This window comes from Monopterus albus, unplaced genomic scaffold, assembly GCF_001952655.1.
Source record: "Monopterus albus unplaced genomic scaffold, M_albus_1.0 scaffold2.1, whole genome shotgun sequence".
Classification (NCBI taxonomy): Eukaryota; Metazoa; Chordata; class Actinopteri; order Synbranchiformes; family Synbranchidae; genus Monopterus; species Monopterus albus.
In genome coordinates, this window is record NW_018127882.1 from 8303422 (window position 1) to 8328058 (window position 24637).

General features: G+C 40.8%; 2 protein-coding genes across 4 annotated transcripts in view; one reads left to right on the forward strand and one right to left on the reverse strand.

The window, feature by feature from the left end:
* Window positions 1-19975, forward strand: part of kcnip1a (Kv channel interacting protein 1 a) — a 29988-nt gene extending 10013 nt beyond the window's left edge. The window contains exons 1-8 of one of the 3 annotated variants that reach the window (XM_020595363.1): window positions 6316-6608; window positions 14997-15121; window positions 16452-16521; window positions 16603-16673; window positions 16813-16920; window positions 17025-17129; window positions 17478-17540; window positions 18274-19975. In XM_020595363.1, the coding sequence (XP_020451019.1) occupies window positions 6551-6608; window positions 14997-15121; window positions 16452-16521; window positions 16603-16673; window positions 16813-16920; window positions 17025-17129; window positions 17478-17540; window positions 18274-18321 (648 nt within the window). In that variant the 5' untranslated portion in view covers window positions 6316-6550 and the 3' untranslated portion in view covers window positions 18322-19975. Of the gene's footprint in view, window positions 1-6315; window positions 6609-14996; window positions 15122-16451; window positions 16674-16812; window positions 16921-17024; window positions 17130-17477; window positions 17541-18273 lie in introns of those variants that run through there. The other 2 variants (XM_020595371.1, XM_020595359.1) reach the window with 2 other exon arrangements.
* Window positions 19976-20073: 98 nt separating this feature from the next.
* On the reverse strand, window positions 20074-23856 carry LOC109957455 (T cell leukemia homeobox 3). The gene is made up of 3 exons (XM_020595349.1): window positions 23183-23856; window positions 21940-22177; window positions 20074-21325 (listed from the first exon to the last, which is right to left on the reverse strand). Exons 1-3 carry the CDS (start codon window positions 23607-23609, stop codon window positions 21142-21144), a joined length of 849 nt encoding a protein of 282 aa, XP_020451005.1. The 5' UTR covers window positions 23610-23856; the 3' UTR covers window positions 20074-21141.
* Between the last annotated feature and the right edge of the window lie 781 nt (window positions 23857-24637).

Consider the following 24637-nt stretch of genomic DNA (forward strand, 5'->3'; position numbering starts at 1 on the left):
ATTTAAGAATGTAATTATGTAAGAATGTTAACACTCTGTTATAATTTTTTTAGTATATTACTTGTGTGGTGTAGAAGAGAATTATTTATGTAGAGATACTGCTTGCAAACCAATGATGGTAAGATGATGTCATGGGGTAGGACTGGATAAGTCTGACTTCTTCCTACTCCGTTCAAGCATGTACTAGGTATAAGCAAATTGATATTGGATTAGCATTTGTTGGATATGTGTAAAATTATGTGTTGACATATCAACTGTTTTTACATGCTTGAAAGAACAAATCAAATCAAATCCAATCAAATCAAAAGCTCTAAACAAATGCAATCCATTTAATCCTATTCAGGGCATGTTATAGTGATGAACTGAGTGCAATGACTTGAAGGGGGTTTGTACACAAACCAGGCCAGGTGGTGTTGTTTTCAGTGTACTAAATGATGCCAAATGGATACTGTTCCCTACATAAAGTCATAGATCTTCCATTAGGGAAACAAAGAAAGCAGTAACATTAGTCAGTGTCCTGACCACAGTCTGGCCTAAAGACATTCACCTATGGTTCGCTCTTCACCTGAGGCAAAAAAGAAATGCCTCCACTGTCACCATGCACAAACTACTTTGCTCATATGAAATACTTTCTTCTGGGTATGTTGTAAACTACAAAACCTGCACCATGTCGATGCATTCATCTCCCTCACCATTCGTTCCATTTGTTCTTGCCTTTGCTTTTGTTTCTCTGTATTTTCTCACTTTGTCAAATGAATTTTCACTCTCTCTCCCTCTTTCTTTGTCTTGCTCACTCTCACCTATTTTCACCTCTTTATTTTGTCTTTTATGTGTTTCAAGTGTTTTTCTTCTGTTCCTTTCTTAATCTCTGCCTAATTGACTTCCCCTGCAGTTTTTCTCAGGAAGCCTGTCTCTTTCACTCTCTCATTGTGTTCACGCAGCATAGAGAAAAGACCAATTGTTTGATGCTTCTCTAATTGTGTAAAATTTTATTTTAGGGTGGAAGACAATATATGAATAGATGGGTGTTTGTGCATATGTGAGTGTATGTGGGTCGTCCAGAGAATAAGTGTGTTTGACTCAGCATTTCCATTAGTTACAGGCTAAATAGTGGAGAGGAGCCTTGTTACTTCATCGGGCTTTACAGTTTCCACCCCTCTCTCATCCATGCACATCAAAAGAAGTGCGGCAAAAGGGCCAATTAGGATGGCTAAAGAGCTTCATCAGGTCTATAGCAACACAAAACAGGTTTCTGGTTAATTTTGTGCACAAGGCATGTGTGTGACTGAGTATGACCATGTAATGATGGGATTGTGATACTACAAACATGTATTTCTTTATGCTCTGAATGAATAGATATTCACTGGAATCATTATTTCCACCAAAAATGTGCCCATCATCTAAAATGCCCTGTCAGTGTTTGATCTTTTAGTGTTTCCAATTAAACCAACATTTGAGCATTTTGTTAAATAAAAAATGATATAGTTACTTACAAATAAATATATTTTATTTTCATAATATTTGCAGGCAAACACTTTTCTTAGTTCTTTAAAGATAATGTTTTCTTTGCAAATGATTTCCATAGAAAGTTCAGCTCTTTGCCCACTTTAAGGCCTTTAAAATACTGGACCTAGTGAGGGAAACGCAGATGATAAAAATACAGCAGATAGCTACTTAGCGTTGATATGGATTGTCCTGTATGCACAGTATGACTGCAGTGACACGCATCACTTGAACTAAATTAATGTGACAGCTAAAGTGACACCCATATAATAAACTGTAAATCTTGCCAGTGTAGTATTTTACGCCACATGCACTACAACAAACTGATAGCTCGCTTCATTTGGACTCAAACCAGAATGTAGTTCTATTTAGCTTACATTTTCATATCACAGTATCTGTGCCATATAAGCATGAGGGGGATGTCAGGTTTACAGGCACAACTAATTCATCATTTTTATCTACATATTCATAGTGTGATAAAAAAAAATGTATTAAGATTTTTTTAAATTAAGCAGCAGAGTAACAGAAAATAACAAATGCACTGGCAGGCAGAGCGTTCAGTTTTTAGTGGACCACCTGTAGCCAAGCAAATCCACAGACGCGAGTTTGGTTTGTGACCTCTGGGAAATAAAAAGCTGTTTCAGTGTGAAGGAAGGACAGAGACGAGATGACCTGCTTCAGTTATCCAATAAATAAACACCCAAGTGAATCTGTTAGAATGAATTAAGAAAGCAGAACATTTATAATCAGGGACATTTACATACTTAGCAGTATGTAGCTTCTACATGTCTGGTTCACTGTGCTGTTGTTTGTGTTGCAAAACACTGCTGCAGAACAATCTGACACCGGAAGTAACACACAAAGTACATGTGTGCTCCTGTATGGCAGATGTATTCCTGTGCCCTGGTTACTGCAGCATCTGGTCAGTGAGTCATGGTTCACAGTTGTGTCATGTACTTGATACTGTGTCTTCATCTCTGCATGTGTAAAACAAAGACATGCACAATGATGATGTGCAAGTTTGCAATCTAAAACAAGTTTTTTGTTTAGTTCTGTTGCACTGTAAGGCTGCAACTAATGATTATGTCCATAATCAATTGAACTGAATATTTCTTTTGATTAACTGATTTATCACTTTGTCTTTAAAATAAAATACAGTAAAATGTATCCATTTGAACAGATCAAGACAAGAGTTACAAATCTAATATACTGACTGTCAGTCCCAGTTCCTTCTGTTCCTATCCTACAGGAAAAACCTCTTTAAATAACCTGGTGAATATGAACAGCTCTCACTGGTTCCTGCCAGTGTATGTATGTGTTTGCTTAGGCATCATGCCTAGTGTCCATCTAGTAAGCTATGGGAATTGTGGTGGAGGAGAAACTATGTCAGAGATGAAGACTGTATTCCCTTTGCCCAGTTCTTCTCTTTCTCTGTCTCTAAAAATCTTTCACATTGATTCCCTCTTTAATTATTCTCTGTCTCCCATTCCAACTTTATCTTCTGCCTTCTCTCCCTCCGACTCCTTGTGCTTTCCTTCTTCTTTCCTCCGTGCACATCCCCCTCTCTTCCCCTTCATCACTAATTCTCCCTCCCTCCATTTATCTACTTGCTTCACCCCCCCACCCCAGATGATGACAGATCAGTAGCGGAGGCTTCTTTAATTAACCACTTTTTCCCATAATGCGATGAAAGCTGGCAAGAAGCTCAGCATGCGTCCACCAATAAAGATACGGGGGAGAATCTGGACAGCATTAGAATTGATTTTCCCTGCAGACATGTTCTTCCCTGTCCAGAGTTACACTGCTCCTGATGAGTAACTGCTAAATATTTTGTGCTGACAAGATGGTGTCACATAACAGCATGATAAATTCAACATCTATAACAGCTGGAATGAAAGAATTATTTTTTTATGACATAGGGCTGCAGGATAGCACCGAGGTTGGTCTGGCTGTGCCACTTTGAAGGGCTGAGCTGATTTTCTAAAGCCTGCACCTGGCATTTTAATCTTAATCAAGATCTTTAGTTTCATGTTCTCCCACTCTTGCACCACTGTTTACCCTCCTCATTATCTTTGTTCATCCATCCTTTTCCCTGGAAATGTAGTGCTTGCATGTCTCACTCACTCTCTCTTCTGCCTTTTAATACTTGTGCTGCCACTCGCCCACCCTCCAGACTCTTGTTACTCACTTCTTTCTTTTTCTTTGGTCACTGCATCACACTCTTATCTCCCACTGGGAGCTTTCCTGCTGTGTTTTCTCCTCTTTCCCCTCCTTTCATTGCTAAATATGTTTCATCTTTGCTTTCATTGCTTTTACCTTCCTCCTTGTGTACTGCTGTCCTACCTTATCCTCTTCTCTTATCCTTTCTTTCCTAACAGGGGTCTTGTAAAACAGTCTGCATCCATTCTGCAGGGAGACACCAAGCAGCAATATTGTACACACAAGGACAAAACACACACACACACACACACACACTCCAACTTCTCACTATTTCTCTTAGCTCTATACAGACAGACTGAAATGATTACGAGCAGGAGAAACATTTCTGTCAGTGTGTGGAAATAGGTCCGTCAGAGATCGAAGGGGAGATAGAGAAGGATGAAGATTTGAGACTGGAACAAGCCTGAAATGTCAGGAACACCAGGTTGATATGTGAACAAAGATATATAGGGAGAGATAAAGGTGTATCATGCAGGCCATATGCCTGGAGACAAAGTCATATTGTAGATGAGGGGGTGGAGAGAGATAGATAGACATGGTTTAAGGCTAAAGATGAAATAGGGTGCAGTTAAGATAGGGAGGAACCACTTTGATAGTCTGTAAATTCTTATGGGGACAATGCAGGCAGTGTGTTATGTAGCCGAGCAAGCCGAGAGGCAGACCACTGTATGTGTGTGTGTGTGTGTGTGTGTATGGTCATGCTTGGTGATGGTACTGCATGCCATTCAGATGCCACTGGATTCAACTGAGACGTTCTTTCTCTGCAAAATGTGTGTGCAAACATACGTGTGCTTTTCCTTGCGTGTAAGCATGTGTGTGGAGGCAGGGTGAAAACATTACTCCCCACTGCTGTCCATTCTGTTTCTCTCGCTGTTGTGAAAGCAGAAAACACACATGCACACACACACACACACATCCACGCATTCATGAGCACATTTTCACAAAAGCAGATTGCAGGGTTTTTTAGTCACCAAACTAAATCTTTCCAGCCGAATCCTCCCATATGGCTCGATAATAGTCACACCTCTTCCATTATTCACCATCATCAGACAAAAAGTGCCCCATAAATGGAGCAGTTGTCACATTTTTGAAATCATTATTACAGATGGCTGGTTTGATATAAAAGGACAATGTGTCTGTTCTCCAAATTGACTACTGAAAACTTGGCTGTAAAACCAGACATATGCATCATTGGCAAATGTAACTCTATTGAATTTCATTTTCTTGCTCATTTAGTGGCAACAAGAGAAGAATTTAAAATATTTTATTCTTTGTATCTGGTAGTTCAGACCACCATCCAGGCCAATGGGAGAGAGATCTACATCTGGCAAATGCCTTGTCAAATGTTAATATTATTGCCTGTGTACAATGTTCGGAGCCACTGGTCTTTTCAGCTATATTTACTTACTTTACTTGCTACTTTGCAGATTTAGAATTTAAAAGATATTACTTTGAACAATTCCCATACAGAGACTAAAACCCACAATGAATTGTCTCTGCTCACGTGAAAGCAAATTGAGCTGGCAGAATGTACACAAAGCACAGAGCTCACACAGAGAGCTTGTGCATGTGCAGCTGACTCTTGCTTACTTTAGATGGTGTAAAAGGTTATGGTCATTTGGGGCTTTTGGGGCAAAGAAACTTGATGTTTTGACAACTGATGGATAAGCTAATCCAGATGACTTTTTCATCTGTAACTTCTTCCTGTTTATCTCTTTGTACTTTCCCCATATAAGAACATATACTTTGTTTGTATAGGTCCTAATTAAAGTGTGATTTCTTCTGGTGCGTGTGCAGATACAGATCAAGACAAGAGCACATACTTCTGCAATATTATCTGATACTTGTCTTGATCATTCAATTTTTACCCTGTTAAATATCTCATTCTCCTCATTCCTTGCCAATTCCTGCGTTTAATCCCTGCTTACATACTTGACTTTAACCCTTTTCCCTCCTTTCTGCTCTCTTGCTGTCTCCCTCTCTCTCCCGTCTTTCCTCTTGCCCTGGGAACCAATCAGCCACCACCAACACTCCCTCCGCCCTTTCATCTGTCTCCTGGTAGTGTATTATGGATGAATAAATAGGAATGATGGACAAAGTGAATGAGAGTGTTGATGGACTGAAGTGACCTTTTCACGAACAAACTGTGACATTGTGATGCACTGTGCTATTTTTTATATTTGTCACATATACCTTTTCCCTTCACACCCTAATTCATTTTTACATCTCCAGTCAATAATTGAGCCTGTATCTATTTGCATATTTGTTCAACACTCAGAGGTGGTGTGAAAATGTAACAGGGCTCGTGTGTAATATATATTTTTTCATGGTGTATTATTATCTACAAATTGGTGATGAAGGGGAAGAGAGGGGGATGTGCACGGTACACCTATTAATGTATAATTTAGTGAATCAACATCCTGGTGATTTCATAGTGAATCACTGATGCTCTGCTCTGGCTTTTGGCTTGCTGTAAAGGTGGGAGGGTGGATAGAGTGAGAGAAGAAGGGTGGGAGGCTACAGCCCCCCTTTATAAAAACAAGGAAATGGGAGGGAGGGTGACAGAGAGTGGGAGAGAGTCATCTGAAAAAGGAGAGGGAGAGAGGAGGAGGAGCACCGTGAGATGGAGTGAGAAAGCATGAAAGGAGGGATGATAGAAAGAGAGATTCTACCGAGAGCAGCAATTGAGAGGGGGAGAGAGAGGAGGATGAGAAGAGGAAAGAGGGAGTGGGAGTATGTGTGTGCGTTCTAGCTATCCAAACACGTGACGAAGAGATACAGATTTCAGCATACAGACGTGCTTGTTTCCACGACGACAACAGCAAACATGGGGGCTGTGGTGGGCACGCTGACCATGCAGATCAAGCAGAGGCGGCCATCCACGGGTGAGGGAACACACACACAAACATACAGTAAATGCGCACAGGCATGCGTATGCGTACCCTCACACACACACACACACACACACACACACATATAAATAAACATGAGCATGCTTTTTCATTCATACACACGTGCATGCATACAAATGGACAGTGAAACTTTCACAGCATGTTTTTTTTACTGTCTCCTACTCATTCCAGCACAAATATACAAATCACGTACACAAGCTGCGGAGCAAAGATTAATAACTGCTGTCATTTCGCTTAAGATACAGTGAAAGTAGCGTGAGAAAGAAATGGAGAAAGACCAACAGGTGTTCCCAGAGGAAACACTGCATTTTTATCCTACAACAAAGTTTTAGTTCTACACTGTGTGCGCATCCATGTGTGTTGAGCTTATCTTTTCTGACAGAACAAACTGAGGGAGGAAAGCAAGAGACTGTTTCTTTTGTGTCTGAGACTGTGAGTGTGTGCACTTATATGTGTGTGTCGCTGCGTCTGGTTTGCTACGTGCGCAGTTGCGAGCATCGACTCTGGTAAACACACACATGTCGAATGTATTTGTCACTCTGCTCACACACACTGCTTTTCCGTCTTGCTGTTACCTTGGGGTATTCCTAAGTAAGCCGATACCGTGTGAAAGAGACCCAAATAACGAGCGATGCAAATATGAAGACCTGTTGACTGTGAGAAATGTTTTACTCCCTCATTACTCATTCTAATAAAATCCTGTCATTCTCATTGATATAAACCTAACAAATCGAACCTGGCAGCTCCGATGAATGGGCACGCTCAGAAAAATACAAGTGCCAGTGTGTAAATATCTTCTATTTTTAGTGTGTAGTCATTTAAACTTATTTGGTGAGGCAGGCTATTGCTGTTGTTTTCAGTACAAATTAGACCATATGGCACATTTTTCAAGTGAGTGCATCTCATGAATCAACACCTTTCCCCATGGGTGTTGAAAAGGCAAGCATAAATTTGTTGCTCTTTTGAAAAATGAGGTGGGTGTAGATGCACTCAAATTGTACAAACCAGTGAAATCTGCAAATGAAAACAAGCCTTTTCTCACTCTCACAGATGCCCTGCAAATACAGAAAAGAGCCGGAGCTATTTGGAGGTTGTCTGTAATTCCAGTGTTGTGTTGTTGTATAGTTCAGTGCCTCTTTCTTTCTCCTGCTCTAACATGTTAGCTGTATGCAGGATTAGTGCAGCAGGGATTGAATGGGTGCAGCCCCCTATTCTGCACTGCTGCAGATAACTTGTTATCCGGGATCGCGACACTGACAGCAACACTGAGAGGGAGACAGTGCACGGCTGTAATATTGTGAGATTAGATTTCTACTGTACATGATTGATCCTCTGAGCACAGGGCTCATCATTGTGCTCCGGAGACAGAAATGTCTCACAGTGTGTGCATCCTGTTCTTGCCTGAATATATTTGCATGTCTGCTTGTCTGGGCCATTTGTTTTCATCAATGCTGCTTGTTGTTCTGTCAGCTTTCTTTATTTTCTGTCTGATGTTCTTGTCGTTTTCCCGACAGCCTCTCTTTGGTGGGAGTTTTCTCCTACCTGTTGTCTTGTCCGACTAGTTTTGTCTGGCAGACTAGCTGCTGTTTCCCTCATCTGTTGAGGTGGCCTCTGACAATTCATCTCTGTAGAATTTTTTTTCCCTAGCACTTTTCTCTCCTCTGGTGATGTTTTCATTTCTTTTCAGCCCTTATATCTCTGCCTTCCTCTCTTACTGCCTGCGGCAATATTATCTCAATCTTCACCCTTTCTCCTTGAGTTTCTCTCACTCCTCTGCTCCTCACATTTTTCTTACAATTCCACTTTTCTTTCTGTTTCACTTTACCTTGCTGCTTTCTCTGCTCTCTATTGTTTCCCTCTTATCTCCTTCCTCTCATTTTACTCACTTGTTTCTCTTTATTTTGCTTTCTCTGAATGTTTCCTGCCACACTCACATGCCAGCACCACAATCTGCTCTTGGCACCCTCCAATCCTCTCTCTCCTTCTCTGCTTCCATTCTTTCTCTCACTTACTTGGTCCTCTTCTTCATCACCCACGCTCCCATTTAGCTGGTGTGAGTGCTTATTGAGTCATCCTGTCATTCTCCTCTCTTGGCATCAAGTAATGTGTGTCCCTTTGAGTGTGTATGTGTGTACTGTGTGTTTGTGTATTCCAGCAGAGTCTAGACGTATAGGCTTTTTGACTCAGAAATCAATATTGGCACACTGTTTTGTGTGTGTGTGTGTGTAGAAGAGCTGTTTTTGACTCACTCTTCCCAAACATAATTAGCAATGGCACACTAATTTGTGAGGAAGTGACACTATGTGGATTTCTGTATGTGTGTTTCCCCTGTATGTACACATGTACACACACGCTGCACTTCTGCAAACACCCTCCAACACTTCTTTACAGTCTTAGCCAACAGTAAGCAAACAGATGCATTTGTGTGTGAGTGTGTGTGTGTGTGTGTGTGTGTGAGCACAGGGGGCTGTATATTGTTTTATTCACATGGCTGCTTTAATACATCTATGACTCTAGAAATAATGTGTTAATGTTTAACTTGTTTAAGGTGATGCTTTTGGCTATGTGTGTGTGTTTTTACTGTGGAGTGAATCACTGGACTTCCAATGACCCATTCAAAGGCCAGTTGGGGATTGGACCATGTCCGATGACTTGGATGTTGACTGTGAAAAACAATGAGAACCTGAAGTCACATTGTGGAACACAGTTTACTGTGTAGCTTTTGCACGGTGTGCAGTAAATAGGACTTGCAGCTGAAATCTATTTTTACGATACTTTCTACATAATTCCCTGGAGCCCATAGCCAGTGGAGCTGCTACTTGCATGGAGAGTGCTCTCCACCATGAAAGAGGCCAGTGAGAGCGAGCCCTCTCCATTGCTGCCAAGACGGGAGATTAGGCTAATTCAGATTATGCAAATAACACTTTCTCTGGCAAGGATTACAGGACTATATGAGAAGGAAAGAAAGAGAGCATGGCAGAGATGGAGAGGCAGAGTGAGTGAGATAAGGAGTGGAGGAGAGAGGAAGGCTTAGTTGGCTGCAGAAGAAGGGAAGAGATGGAGAAGAAATGAGAGCTAATGTTAAATACAAGAGCCAGTAGTTAGTGAGAAAACTAAGAGTCCTGGTTCTTGGCTGAAGGAAGTGTATGTGAGCAATGAAGTAAAATCTATTTATTTTGTGTCAGGGTGTTGGCTGGTGGGAGTGACAGGTAGTCTTTCTCTGCTGAAAGTTCGGGCCACCATTTAACACCCCAAACAAGCTCTGAAAGAAAAAGAGTTCCGGCTTTTGGTCACTGTCGAGCTCCACATCTTATAATAGCTTGTGTAACAGATGGAAGTGAGGCTCGCAGGGCGGCTTTCTGGGTTGGCTTTATTTATTTTACCTAACCTGCTAAGTTTGCAAATTCAGTTCTGGAACATGAATCATGTAGTTTTCTAGAGCCCGCATGTTAGCAATAAAAACTTTGTAAAGGTAAGCTTTTTACTATAGATAAAAATAAACACTACTTTTCATAGTAAAGTCTCAGAGCTTATGTTGTTCACTCCCTTTACAATAGCGTGCATGTAGACCTTTGCTTACAATAGCCTGTATTAATCTAAACAACCCTCAAATGCTGCATCTAAATTATTCATTTAAATACAAAACAAAACAAAAAGCAATCTTTTGGCAGTCAGGCCTGCAGGACAGTATCATCAACTCCCCAGTCTGCACGAATGGATTACTAGAGGGCTTAACAGGCTCAGGCACAATGTCCCAGTGGGTCAGGAGGCCCCTAAGTAAGAACCTCTTTTTGAAGAGGCTGCTGCTTATGTTTCTCTTTAAAAAGTCAAGGCTTAGCTGGAGGATATGGCTGTTATATATATATATATCTTCTTTTTGCTACAAAAGCCCATGAAAAGACCAAGACTGACTACATGTTCCTCCACCTTCCCTATCTTCTCGGTTGCACTCAGCTAAGTGCATTTGTCCTGCTGGAGGAATGACTCAGAAACCTTATCATTCTTTCTTAAATAGCTCGGTCATTTTCTAAGCACAGCTGTGCACTGCAGGTTGTAGAATATGTTATCAAGCAAGAGCAAGTGCTACATTTGAAGGACAATTTTTTTTTTTTTTGCTGTGGCTTAATATACATTTACAGTATTTGCAGCAGCAGGACAGTGTATGTGGGATAAACTACACTACTCATGTTGAGTGTAATGAATAGTACTATTAAAGCAAACGACGGCTACAGAACATTAGAATAAAATACAGTATTTCTTACTCTATAGCGATCACAAAGGCAATACGTTTAGTCAGATCAGTTCTTGGTTGGTTTGTTGATACTGAGGATATTCATATTGCCAGCCATTTCCTTTAAATGTAGGAATGGCAAGATCACATGTTCCCCTAATCCCAGTCATAATGTTATGGCTGATTGGTGTACACAGTCATGATCCTTACTGAGTAATGTTTACACTATTAGGCATCTTTTAAATGTCTAGCAAATAAAATGAAATGCTACTCTTGCCACTACATCTTATTGTACCCAGATGTGCTGCTTTAATTCCACAACAGTAAATAAGGCAAACCTTCAACTGACAGCTCTGTGGGAAACCTTTTGACACAGCAGAGCCCCCTGCAGTCTGCAAGTCAGTGACTACAATTCAGCTCACTGGGCAATCACAGCTCCTTTTTGCATTTACTTCAAGACTATGAATGAAAACCTACCAGCCAGAGTAGACAGATACCTTAAAAATGCACCATGTGTATTGCATTGTGTTTTATTACCATGCATGCTGTATATTTGAAAAGCAGAGCACATTTTATTTAACAAGGAAGACGTTTTGTCCTGCTTTTCATAGCACTATCAATATATGCCTAAACACACCAGCTAAATTGTAACTAACACACCTTATGAAATATACAACAAATCTTTATTAGATGCTTTGACACCCACTGATAGTCTCTGTGTTAGTTTCTGTTGCCCCCTGCTGGTACATTCAGGTTAGAGAGATTGGATGGACGCTGTTATTTAACTGAGTGTATCCTAGTTTAGATACAGTGTCATGTATATTATAGAGCAAGCCATATAAAAGAACCTATAGGCATGTTTAGCTGCTAAAGTTACTTTGTGGTAAATCTAAAACTTCCATTGTTTATAGATATCTGTGTGTCTTAATGGGAACAGTTATTCAAGTGATGATGTGCTCATGAACACACACACACACTCACGTACAGTCACAAACAGAACAGACACCCAGAGTCATACGTTGTACAGCAGAAGGTGAGTTTATCATTGGTACAGTACACTCAGGACGGAGCCTTAAGTTGAGGCCTGCTTCCCAAGGAGTGAAGGACATAATGGCTGTAAAGTTGGTTGGTGGCATGGCGGTGGAGGGGGTGGAGTGGGGTAACGGGATGGGGGGAAGGTCGGGACGAGTGAGGGAGATGCCCCAGGGAGAAGAGAGACGGGGGGATAAAACGACAGCAGTAGCGAGAGGCATGTGACTGCTGATCTCACTGAAGGAGAACGCAGGATGGACAGAAAGTTTATAGGCGCAGGAGAGACGCATACAGAGGTAATAGCCTGCTGAAGTCAGTCCAGTCTTACATGGTAAAAACCCATAGCCATTTAGAATACATTTGTTTTGGAGACAGAAAGCTACTAGATTAAAAAACAAGTCCAGGGGAAAGAGAAAAATGGAAGGAGAAGAGCAGAGTGAGAACAGCTTACATACTTTAGCCATTATTCTGCTGTGCTGTGGGGCCATCAAAATGCTGCACCTACTGGGAGTCATCACTGTGGAGGGTGAGTCAGTACTGCAACTACTGCTGTATCCGAGTAATCCAGCAAAGTTGGAAGAAGTTTGTTTAACTACTGTCTGTGTGAAAAAAAAAAAGATGTGGATTATTTAAGAAACATGGGAATCTAACACGTCCACCTGCTCTTGTCTTGGAATAAGCCATAAATAAACAAACAGTGAACAAATGTTACTTGTTAGATGCTGCAGGCTGTTCAGGTCTGCAGTGGTGGAGATATGCACTCTTAAATTCTTCTACTAATGATTTTCTATTGCTTACTGAAGAGGACTAACAGTACAGTATATCATTTGTGACTTTTTACTTATGACCATTTGTTATTCATCAGTTATCAACAAATAAAAATATTGCTTTACTTAATAACCAGTCTTGTTTTATATGTTACCACATTTGAATTATGTCACAACACCTTCATAATGCATCCTGTTTGACATCCTGTAAAACATACTGCTCCAAAATTCAAATGGTAAGGTGTCAGTTTTGATTTCTCCTCTAAGAGGCATTACTGTATGCTGCTCTTTGAGATGTGCTGTGTTAGTTTTTACTCTATGCATGACTTGCCACAGTACAGTGTGCAGGTGGATTCAAGGTGCTATCATGGACAAAGGGGCTGAAGTGAAGACATCCAGAGGAAGTGCATATTCTTTAACTTTATAGGTGCGTAAATCATGTACAGCGTGGGGTATAAGAATGTCAAACCAAAGCAATAGGACAAGAGTATGCGCATCACTTTTTGTTCTTTGTAGTTTTTTTGGTTTGTGTGTGTGCTGTGCATGTGACTTTGCCGTATACTGTACCTGAGGACCAACAGGAACTGGGTGTAAATGCTCACCTTGGGTATAAGTCCACCTTAATGTGACACTGAAAAAGACTGACTGCCTGCGTGATGAATGGCTGTGTTTTTGTATGTGTATATATGTGTGTGGTAAACAGGGTGAGGGACGGGAAAGGAGCTGTACAAACAGAGATACAAAGTCATTTTTTAATAATGCTTTTATGATGAATAAAATAAACTGAAATTACTTGTAGTTTGTTTTGTAATATAATTGTATTGTTGTGTACAATGACGCCACAGTGTCACACCTGAGGGACCAGGTCAGATGAGCTGTTTAAAGCGATGCTTGAATTCTAACCCACTTTAATCATATAAACTTTGAGGGCAGCACTTCTGTAAGTGGCATCACCGGATACTGAATCTGACCAGGTTAGACTGTTGACTGAGGTTTAATTCACAGTAGGTGTGAGTGCAGTTAAAATGCTGACCTGGACCCTGTGATTCACTGATATAATAGAAATGAAAAAGGTGTTGGTGTAATGAAGCTTCACAAAGCACTAATAGTCTCTCCACACAGATAAAAATGTTTCTATTTCAAAACTGTTGATGTTTCAAAATCTGGATTTCCAAGGTCAGAATGACCACTGCACTCGGAGACACTCAATTAAAACAGAACAAGAGTGTTTGTCCTGGACACTCCAACTGTACCAACTCCCGTTCAAACCGCTTCCTGCTCAGGTCATCTGATGACAGTGCAACAATCAGTTTAAGAATTAGAAGTAAGCAGTAAATGAGACACTGACAGTTTTATGGACTTGTGTGATGACCATAATTTGTGTAATAAAAAAAAAAGCATAATAAAGCCAGGTAAGATGAATAGGTTTTCCTGATATGCTCCATCCGAAAGTGGCACCTGACAAACAGCTGAACAGGCTAAGACAGGTCAGTGATAGACAGTCACACATTCTGAAATAGCCTTGATAAAACATGGCATCCAGTAACTTTTTGTAAGTTCTTTCTTTGGTCCAGGATTTTACCACTGCACATTATGAGCACTTCATCTTGTTCTGAATTTTTATGACTCTTTCTGTTAAATTATGCACAGTTATTACAGCGTGCGTAATTATTACATTGTAGATTGTTCTGGGGAATGTGACCTCAAGCAAATCTGCAAGAAAAAGAGTGAAAAAGTGAAAGTGTCTTGCCTTTATGTCATCATCATGCCACCAATCTGCAATTTATGTATGTGTGCAGCATGTTGTGAGGATGTAAACCTGTTCACACATTCACACTGCGGGGACTTGACGTCCTTATAGCGACAAAAAGTGAGTCCCCAAAACATAAATCATTACATTTAAGAGTGATTTGGTTGAAGATTAGAGTATGTCTCCAGGAAATGAATGTAAGTCAATATAATGTCCCCTGAAGTGGTGGAAACACAGTGTGTGTATGTCTTGTCCCAGAGTCAGTTGCTTGTCCTCTCTCCCCTTCCCTCCAGCGAGGAGAATAATGAGTTGTTAATGAGAGGGTCAGTGGAGACATTAGACTGACCTCTACCTCTCTGCACCTCCATCAATCATCCTCTTTGCTCCATCTCTTTATTATTTATTTTTTTGTTATACAGTAGTTTGTATATTCTTTGCACTACATTTTCAGAAAGACTTCACTATAATTCAAACTTTCCTTTAGTTTATAAAGCCAGGTTCTTCATCTTTACATCTGCTTTCTCAGTCTTTGTAGATCAGGTATAAATTCAAGTTAAATAATATTGTGTTTGTTTCTTTAGATACAGCTGATGATGACATGGAAATGACCATGGCGAGCCATCGACCGGAGGGCCTCAACCAGCTAGAAGCTCAAACCAACTTCAGCAAAGGGGAGCTACAGGTGCTCTACAGGGGCTTTAAGAATGTGAGTGACCGTTTGGGTGCACTGCAAAAACACAAGAGCAAGTTTTGCTTTTCTGCTAGATGTGTTGTCCTCATAGATACATAGAGATGCTGAGTATATTGCTTGCTCTAATAGTCACATAAGATGGACCCTTACAGCATCCTGGGATTGCTATTTGTCTAACCTGAGTTACTGCACAAGTCAGATGACACTGAAGGATCCAAGCTGTTTGAGAAATATTTTTATTCCAAATAAATACAATCATATTCAAATGTATTCAGAAGTCTTGGGGGAAGTATATTTTATTTGTTTAAGCCAATCTCTTGATTTACCTGCTCAGAAGGAAAACTTTTCTCCTGTACAAATCCCCACACCAGGTACTGTAGATGATATAAATCCAATAAATACTAAAGCAACCATCTGCGTAAAATCTATCAACTCTACAAGTAAAATGAACAAATAAGAGACTTTTTTGCAATGAAACCAATGCTTCTGTAAAATCATATAACTCCATTGATCTAAATAGCACTTTAATAAGCATGTAAGATTAATAAAAGAACATTTTTACTAGTTATCTGATTTTTCTGGTAGATCTATTAGACTTAATTTCTGCACTGGGACCTTGTATCATTGTACAAGTATGTCCCTCCAGTGAAAGGCTCTGGTTAAAGGGTACATTAAGGCCATTTTCATTGGGATTAACGATGACTTTATGGATTTTTATTGCTATATTGTAATTCCGGCATATTTTTAAAAACATTCTGTAAAGGTTTGATGTGTCCTACAGTGGAAAAATATTCAGATTTCACTGTGAGGCCAAATAAATTTGGTGGAGAGCTCTACATGGCCATGAGGCTACTATTAGGTGTCACCTGTGTTAGTGTGTTTAGTTGTACTGGTGTCCATTTCAGTGTCACTCTTGTTTGCAGTAACACTCCTGTCTTTCTTACTTTTCAGCTCTCATACATGCTAAAGTATTCTAATGCATTTGTGTATGTTAATTATGTATGTTACAGATCTCACAAGGACACATAGATAACTTTGGTGTCTGTTCTGCCAATTCTCAGCTAAGTTAAAGCTCAATGTAACAACTAGACTCACTAGTGACGCCCTGGGCAAAGCAGTCTGTTGAATATATCTCCATATATCTGCTACAGACTGGTAAAATTTAACATGTAATATTTGACTATTAAAAAGTAATCACATAGCGGTTTATCAAATACTCACTCGCCCATAAACTTTGCATGTTCCTTCAATTCTTTCTGTCCACTATGGTTTAAACAGCCCCTGGGGGTTCTCTGTCTCATTTAAATCTCTGTTTCTTTTTTTTTGTCTCGCTGTCTGTTTCCAGGAGTGTCCCAGTGGTATCGTAAATGAGGAAACCTTTAAGCAAATATACTCCCAGTTCTTTCCACATGGAGGTAAAGAGAGAGAGCATGCGTGTGCGTATCTATCTTTGTCTCTGTGTTCTTTCTACCCAGCGTTTTTCTCTTCTCCTGCAGACGCCAGCACCTACGCGCACTATCTGTTCAACGCATTTGACACAGCACATTCAGGATCCATAAAGTTTGAGGTCTGTTTTAGTCGCTCACTTCCACACTGATGCTCATGTTTTGAAGAGGTCTAATTCAAATTATATTCTGGTCTCTTGCTTCCAAACAGCCTCTACCTTTTTCAGTTTGTCATTCTGTCTCTCTTTCTGTCTCCATCAGGAATTTGTAGCAGCTCTGTCTATTCTGTTGAAGGGCTCTGTCACAGAGAAACTTCAGTGGACGTTTAACCTCTATGATATCAACAGAGATGGATACATAAGTAAAGATGTGTGTGTTTTTGTGCAACTGTGTTATGTGGATGTACCCACTGTATTTGGGTTTATATTAACCACGGTGTCTGAGCTTGTGTCCATCTCTGTTCCATCTCACAGGAAATGACAGACATCGTCCGAGCTATTTATGACATGATGGGGAAGTACACTTACCCTGTCTTGAAAACTGATGCACCCAAACAGCATGTGGATGCTTTCTTTCAGGTAAAAACATCTCAATCTATTATTTTATGCAAGATAAAAATCCTGCAACAGGGAGCTGCATGATTTCTAGTTTTGGAAGCAGCAAAAGAGAAATAATTAATTGTTAGCATTAGTACTGATGGTCCCTTGGCAGCAAATGAAAGACAAAAAATGCACCAAAAACAAACAAATAAGAACAGACATCACAGTGGTGTATACAGTAACTGGCTGATCATCTTTATGAAGTGCAATGCAAAAACACCACAGCAATGAAAGTGTGCATGGGTGGGGACCTACCTAGTCATTAAGTAGTATCTTAATACTGTTCCTTCCACACTTGGCTTTATGCATTAATGTTTCTTTCTACAGAAAATGGACAAAAACAGGGATGGAGTGGTCACTCTTGATGAATTCATCCTGTCTTGCCAAGAGGTACCGAATTCTCTAGTCTCTTACAGAATCTCAAGGATGCAATAGGACTTTTGTTTCTTCAAAGATATTTTGACATGTAACAGCAGGAAATGCACAGGTGGAAATAATACAATTAATTAATCCATATAACAGAGCCACTGGGTTCGAGCCCGGGCCAGCCCAGGGCCTTTCTGTGTGGAGTTTGCATGTTCTCCCTGTGCCTGCGTGGGTTCTCTCGGGGTACTCTGGCTTCCTCCCACAATCCAAAGACATGCAGCTTAGGTTGACTGGTGAATCTAAATTGAGTAAGTGTATGTGGTTGTTTGTCTACATGTCAGCCCTGTGATAGACTGGCGACCTGTGCAGGGTGGACCCCAGTGTCCCCACGATGGTATAGAATAAACGGTATAGATAATAGATGGATGGATATAACAGAGTCATCAATAATGTCTTTTGTAACACCTGGACATTTCCTGAGGTGACAAATTAAAATATTTGCTGTTCGTGTACATTTGCACTATTTACAAAAGTATCAGATCCATTGCGTATCACTCTCCTTTGCAAGACTCCCTACACTGGCAATTAATTTTGGTCTTTGCTACCTTTTATATCAGTGTGTTTATCTGCAGAGAGAACCCTAACATTGTAAAGGCTTTTACTGCCCCCTGGTGGCCATTTAACTGAATTAAATGTTGGCTGTTGGATGATTTTCTCCTCACGGTCAACTTTTTAATTTCCTATCTTCTTTGCACAGGATGAAAACATCATGCGCTCTCTAGAGCTCTTTGAAAATGTCATCTAGACAACAAACACAAGGGACACGGTGCAACAGATGAGACCACAAAGCAAGAGAAGAGAAAAAACAAAGCAGAAAGCGATGGAGGAGAGGGAGACGTGAAGATGTAAGAGAACAGCAGAGCTTGCAACTAAAACAAAAGAAAGAGCTTGTCCTTTTTTGTGTGAAGTTTGCCAAAAAACTTCATAAAACATGTCTTGCTATAACAAATTCATGGTGACAAACTGCCACTGGTTTTGGAAAATGTCCTTCAGACTTAAGCCCTTCATTTGGCCTCTGTGTGACCATTTGCCTCATCTCCATCTTCCTCATCTGTTGCTGCTTTACAGTTGCTCCCATCATGGATGATGCGTACTGTACTTCATGCCACTGTGTAAATACTGATTCTTCCACATTCGGTCAAATATGTTTGTGAAATATGTCAGTTTAACCAGCAGTGAGATCAACCAAATGCATACATTGTACATTAGAGGCTTAAATAATAGTAGTTTTCGTTTTTAATTTCTCTGTCAATACAGCCAACATGAACAATATTGTGAAGCATGTGAGGTAGAGGCCTGTTGAGCGTCTGTGCCATAAAACATTTTGTGGCAATGTACTCATTCTCTTGCTAAGGTGTTATATCTGGGAAGTCGGGTCTTTGTGTAGCAGATCACAGAGCCGCCTCATCTGTTTTCAGCCATCGACAGGCTTGTGAAGGTTTTACAGAGCTGGATGTGGCCTCAGCCAGCTTGTGACGGTGTTACGTCTCGTGACAGCTTTGTGACAGTCTCCAAAAGCCCTGTAAAGTCCTACTGTGTGTGTTCCAGTAGCGTCAGTCAGTGTGCCACTGTTGTAACGTCTTGATTGTAAATATTTTACTGTTGTATTTGTGGCTTTTTTGCTGCCTGGAATAATTTGTGTCCGTCTGTGTGTTTCGGATTCTGACTGTCTGTCCTTCTGTCCTTCTGTCAAATTGGACATAAATGTAATTATTCTCCCTGACACTCACTGTTAAATATAGGTTTACTGGCATACGGATGCAGGGTGATACAGGGCTGTATATGTGTCTAAGTGTGTGTATGGCGTCCTGATGTTAGTTCGTAAAGTGTCACTTACTCTAGCATGTAGCTTCATCTTGTGGACACTACAATCAGTCCACCAAACTAACCTTGTTTCTACCAGAAGGGAGAGTTGTGTTGTCAACTCTGTCTTTTCAAAACCGACTCAGAGCAACCAACATTTCACTGTGAGGGAGAGACAGAAGAGAGGAGTTACAAGAAGGGCTGATGGGTGAGTGAGCAGAGGAGGACAAATGTGAGAGAATAAGACAGAAGATGAAAGTAAAGACCTTTTCACTGATTCTGAAGGAATGGAAGCCATGTTTCAAACAAGAGCCATTGTTTTGAAGATTGAGCAGGACAAAAAAATACAGATTTATAAATGATTTACTGTCATGCCCACTCACTGTGCTATCAATAGTGTAATAAAAATCCTTGCTGAGATGTGTTGCCGCTCATCTCAAATGTACCCAGATATATGTCCAGATAAAGTGACAGACAGGAAGACGAACACATAGACAGGCATAAAAACAGACAGCTTAAAACTGTCAGAATGAAATAATGTGTATTGTAATATTGTATAAAATCATTATATTTATCAATAAACTTGGCTGCTATTTTTTTTGCCTTGTCTCCATAACTTTTTTTTTTTTACAGCTTATAATTATTGTGTATTAAAACCTTAAAATGACTTTTATGGTGCATCATAAGGAGCATGAGCAAAAGGAGCCACGCGAACACTTTATATTGTTATTTACACATATACAATAAAAATACAAAAGGGTTGTACATTTTTGCCTTCATCCCAGAGGACACGGCCCACAAATAAAGCATGATAATGTGCATATGAATAAACGCCACCATCATCATTGAACGTGCATCACCCCCTTTTATTACCCAACTTACAGCCTCTTTCGTATATTGTTCACTTTTCTGCCCGTTAATTGTGACATCTATTTCCTTTTGTGACTACTCACAATAGCATTTTTCTTATAATGTAACATTTTGGGCATCACTGTGTATTTATTCATCTTGGGCTGGAGTGCATGGGCGATGAGGTGGGTGAATGTATTAATGAGATTTGAAGAAGTTTTAAGCACCAGAACAACTAAATAAATAAAATAAACACCTGAATCAGTTTTATCTTTATTTTTTGTGAAGTTGTTTGTTTTGTATTTTGATAAAACACATGAGGAGATTAATATAAAACTTACATTTTATGTAAGTTCCTAAATATTGGGGTGTTGGCCTTGCCATTATTTGCATGGTGTGTGTGTGTGTGTGTTTATCTTTCCTTAAAAACAAGACAAACAACCCTTTAAAGTGTAGTTAAAGTGTAGTAAGTCTAACAAATGTAGTGACCTGCCTGGAGAGAGCTGCATTGACAGAAAACACATTCACAAAACATCCAGTCATGTTATGCAGCATCTCCCTGTGGAGAATCAGCTGAGGACAATCACGAGGTGACGAGACATTTTAATGACAGGTTCTGTTTCGGCTGCTTTTTGAATTTGTTTGCTGAGTCCCGCTGTTCCCAGTTAGATTTTGTCCAAGAATGTTCTGTTTCTGCTTCAAGACAAGTGTCACTCACCATCGTTTCAGGTCCAGGTTCACACACATCCGCCCACAAGGCCGTGGCAGCTTTTCGTGGTCCAGGATTTTTTTTTTCTTCTAAGTTGCATGAATCAGAGCAGGTCCCACTGTCCTCATGTAGGCCTAATTTAATGTATTTATCCTCCCAGGGATAATAGATGGTGCTTGTTGATTACACCTTAGCCGCTGGTTTCTATTCCCTGTCCTCGGCCCAGGGTTGGAGGTTCTGCAAGGCGTAAAGGGAGGAGTTGTGGGCGCACAGTGGATCCGACACCGCTGATTCGCCGAGCGACTTCTGGAGGGCGGACTGCTGCAGCTGCAGGATGAGACGATTGGCCTGTTGACGCTCCGCCTCCCTCTCCTCGGCCGTCTGTCTCCTGAAAGACGACAGCAGAGGATATCTTAAGAATGAGCAAATAAAAAGTAAGGTTATGTAATCGTAAAGGGATTAAAGAAAGGCTCGAAAGGTGTGAAAATTCACATAGGCTGCAAAACAATGTTGTAGTTGGTTTGACTGATTAGAAATTTAAAAAAAAAGTGTTTATGCAGAGTGATGCAATGAAGAAACTATTTGTCGAAGCATTAAAAATTAATACAATAAAACTAAAGACACTGGACTCCGTGTAAAAGCTATGTTTTGGATAACTTTTTAAATAATTTAGAGTAATGAGTTCTGTACCCACATATAAAGGATTAGACCTAAACATTTGTACTGGAGCGAAAAAACAAGTGGCAGTAAAATAATATTAAAGTTGTCAGTGTATGTTTATAGTTCTTCCTTTAGTTTTTCTTTTTGTTCCGTGTCCACGGGGTCACCTGACAGGAGATTACGCACGGGGCCATCTGCTAAACGGGGAAAGTTTGATTTTTGACTTGGTCGTCTTGTGAAACTCTTTGTGGGAGAGGGCTGTTGTCCGGGTTTACAAAGGGTGTTACGTGATGAAACACAGATACAAATGTAAGTATTGACAATGTGACTTTTCATACCGACCTCCACTTGGTCCTGCGGTTCTGAAACCAGGTTTTGACCTGTGCATCTGTCATCTTCAGACTCTTAGCTAGGGCTGCCCGCTCGGCGCTGGCCAGGTACTTCTGCCGGTGGAAGCGCTTCTCCAGTTCGCAGATCTGAACCCTGGAGAAGGAGGTGCGGGGCTTTTTCCTTTTAGGAGGTGTCCGGTTCTGATACGGGTGTCCTATCCTCCGCGTAACGGCGAACGGCACCAGCGCGGCTGCAGGGAACCGAAAGAGACACCGGTGGGTGCAAGATGAGATTTCAAACAGCATCAAACAGAATAATTCAGTCCCCGCTCTGTATGGAAATTCAAGACCATATATCACAGATATCTGTTCTGTTTGACAACAGTTCCCTATTTGGACTGTGTAGGCCACATGTGAGATATGTGAGATGAAACTTATTGTGAAAGATGAGTCTGGCCAAAGTATTGGAAACAACACACGTATGAAAAATAAATAAATACTCATCTTAAAGTCGTTTTGGCTTTAACAGATCACATGAGCAGTGGTAATTACCGAGAGGAGAGCAGGCCTGGTGGCTTTCTTTACATTCACAATTATAGGCCTTGGCTAAAGGACAACTACTGTTCTGGAGTAAAACAATGTGGCTGCATTTGTGATGATTCAGATTTTTAAAATTTAAACTATAATCCGTTTATTCTGCATCTCAACTTTCTTCACCATTTTGTTAAATACATACAATATATTACACCCTTTATTATTTTAAATAATAGTTAACTTACCTTTTCATAATGTATTAAATAAATGATTTGACAGCCCAATAGCCTTTAAAAAAAAACGTATCTTCAGTTTATCTACTAGTAACATATTAGTACATTTTCAGTTCAGTAATAAATTACAGTCATGTGGTTTCTGTTGGGTTGTTTGCAAACAAAGCATAATACCAGTAACCGTGTTATTGTACACTTGTTTTGCTTATTGATTTGATGTAGAAATTAAATACATGAGTGAAGTGAGTAACGCAGACAAAACGGGTTTAATAATCATCGGTAAATGAGGCTCCATTGTTTAAAAATACGACTTGTATTCTGCTGTATGTATTGCGCCGGTTTAAACCATTTAAACAATGAAAGTAAAGACATTTCAGTTGAAGTCAAACAGTCTTTATGTTTAGCACAGGTGTTTGTCGTTCTAAATGACGCTTTAAACATAATAAAATGTGAATGAGAGGAGCCTATTAGGTCTAACAGCTTGCCTACCTGATATTCTGTCCTTAGCGAGCCTGTTTCCTATCCAGGGGAAGCACAACCCTCCAAACCCTGGGACAGTGCCCTGCACGGAGGCTGGGGGTCCCGGGGCTGTCATGGGTCTGTGGGCAGGGACTCGAATCACTCCCCGGCTGCCCAGACTCCTGCTTTCCCCGTATGAACCTGAAGCCTCCACCGGAGGCATTATACCAGAAAGAGATATAGACAGCGCGGTGTATGAGGGGGCGCTGGCCCCGGTCGGGCTTCCCAAACTGTAATAACCGTCCCCGTTGCTTAAATCGGATCCACTTTGCCTTCCAGCCGTGCGCCCATTTTCTGGCTCTGTACCGCCTCCAAGGATTTGGTCGATGCCGAAGCTGATGGGCTCGTGATGGACCGGTTTGGGAGGAGGGCTCGGCGCGCTGGGTGCTTGCTCCATGTCCCGTCGCTCTGTCGCAAAAAGGACGAAAAACACTGAACAAGATGTTTTCAGGGGGATTCACAGCAGGGTCAAACTGTACCATAAGTCATCGCCAGTAGTGTCTCCATCGTTATGGAGCGGTCTGTCCAGACTCCAGCGTGTCCTTGATGTCTCTAACAGGCCTTTCAGAGGACTGGGTCCTCTCTACAGGCTGTGGTGAAAGTTTGATGGGCGTTTGGAGAGATGTGACGCTCTGTCCTCCTCTCACCGCGTCAAAACGCTCCGTCTAGCAGCTCCGTCCTCCTCCATCCCTCTCCACCTTTCATTGGCTGGCACCAGAATGACTGATTGAATGTTAATGGGGGTAGGCCCACGATTTGGCACAGTAATCAAGGTTTCCTATAATCACGGGCGTCAGCTTGTTACATACAGCAAAGGCAAGATATGGCATCTCCATCCATGCCTTCTGAGTGAGTCAGTATTTCATGTTGCCATTTATATCATTATAATGGAGAGTGGAGCAAGCGACAGCTTCGTGGAAATTTATATGGCATGTGTAACAGAATCGCACCAGGGATCACTGAAGACCAGTGTTCTTCTGTTTGCTGACTACATCTAATACTTTATGTTGACAGCCATCTGTCAGTGCTGCGCTCGTCCCCACAAATGTGTTCACTAAGGCCCTACACTGTATGTTCTGGTTGCAAATGATATCATTAGGAAAAACGTCTTTTTACGCACAGAGTGAGCATCATTTGTCCTTTTGCTGTCTGTGTCACCTCGTCAGTCTCTACCATCTGACATGTGGAATGCACGGGAATAATGGGTTCACGGGAAATCTATTAGGGGGTACTTTCTAATCTGAAGACTATTTATCATCGACATATTATAAAAAAGACCAAAAGGAAGATATGCCAGCCTCAGTATATACTCTCTTTTATTTAAAGCCTTCACACCGTCCACGTGTTATAGTCAAATGCAGAGAATTAGTTTTATATTTTTAGATTTCTTCAACATTCGGCTGCATCACTAGCGATCTGTCCATC

Coding starts and splice junctions, on each gene's coding strand:
- LOC109957455 (XM_020595349.1), bottom strand. CDS start 23,609: ATGGAGCAAGCACCCAGCGCGCCGAGCCCTCCTCCCAAACCGGTCCAT. Junction 22,178..23,182: donor CGCTAAGGACAGAATATCAG/GTAGGCAAGCTG, acceptor GGTTCCCTGCAG/CCGCGCTGGTGCCGTTCGCC. Junction 21,326..21,939: donor AACCGCAGGACCAAGTGGAG/GTCGGTATGAAA, acceptor GTCGTCTTTCAG/GAGACAGACGGCCGAGGAGA.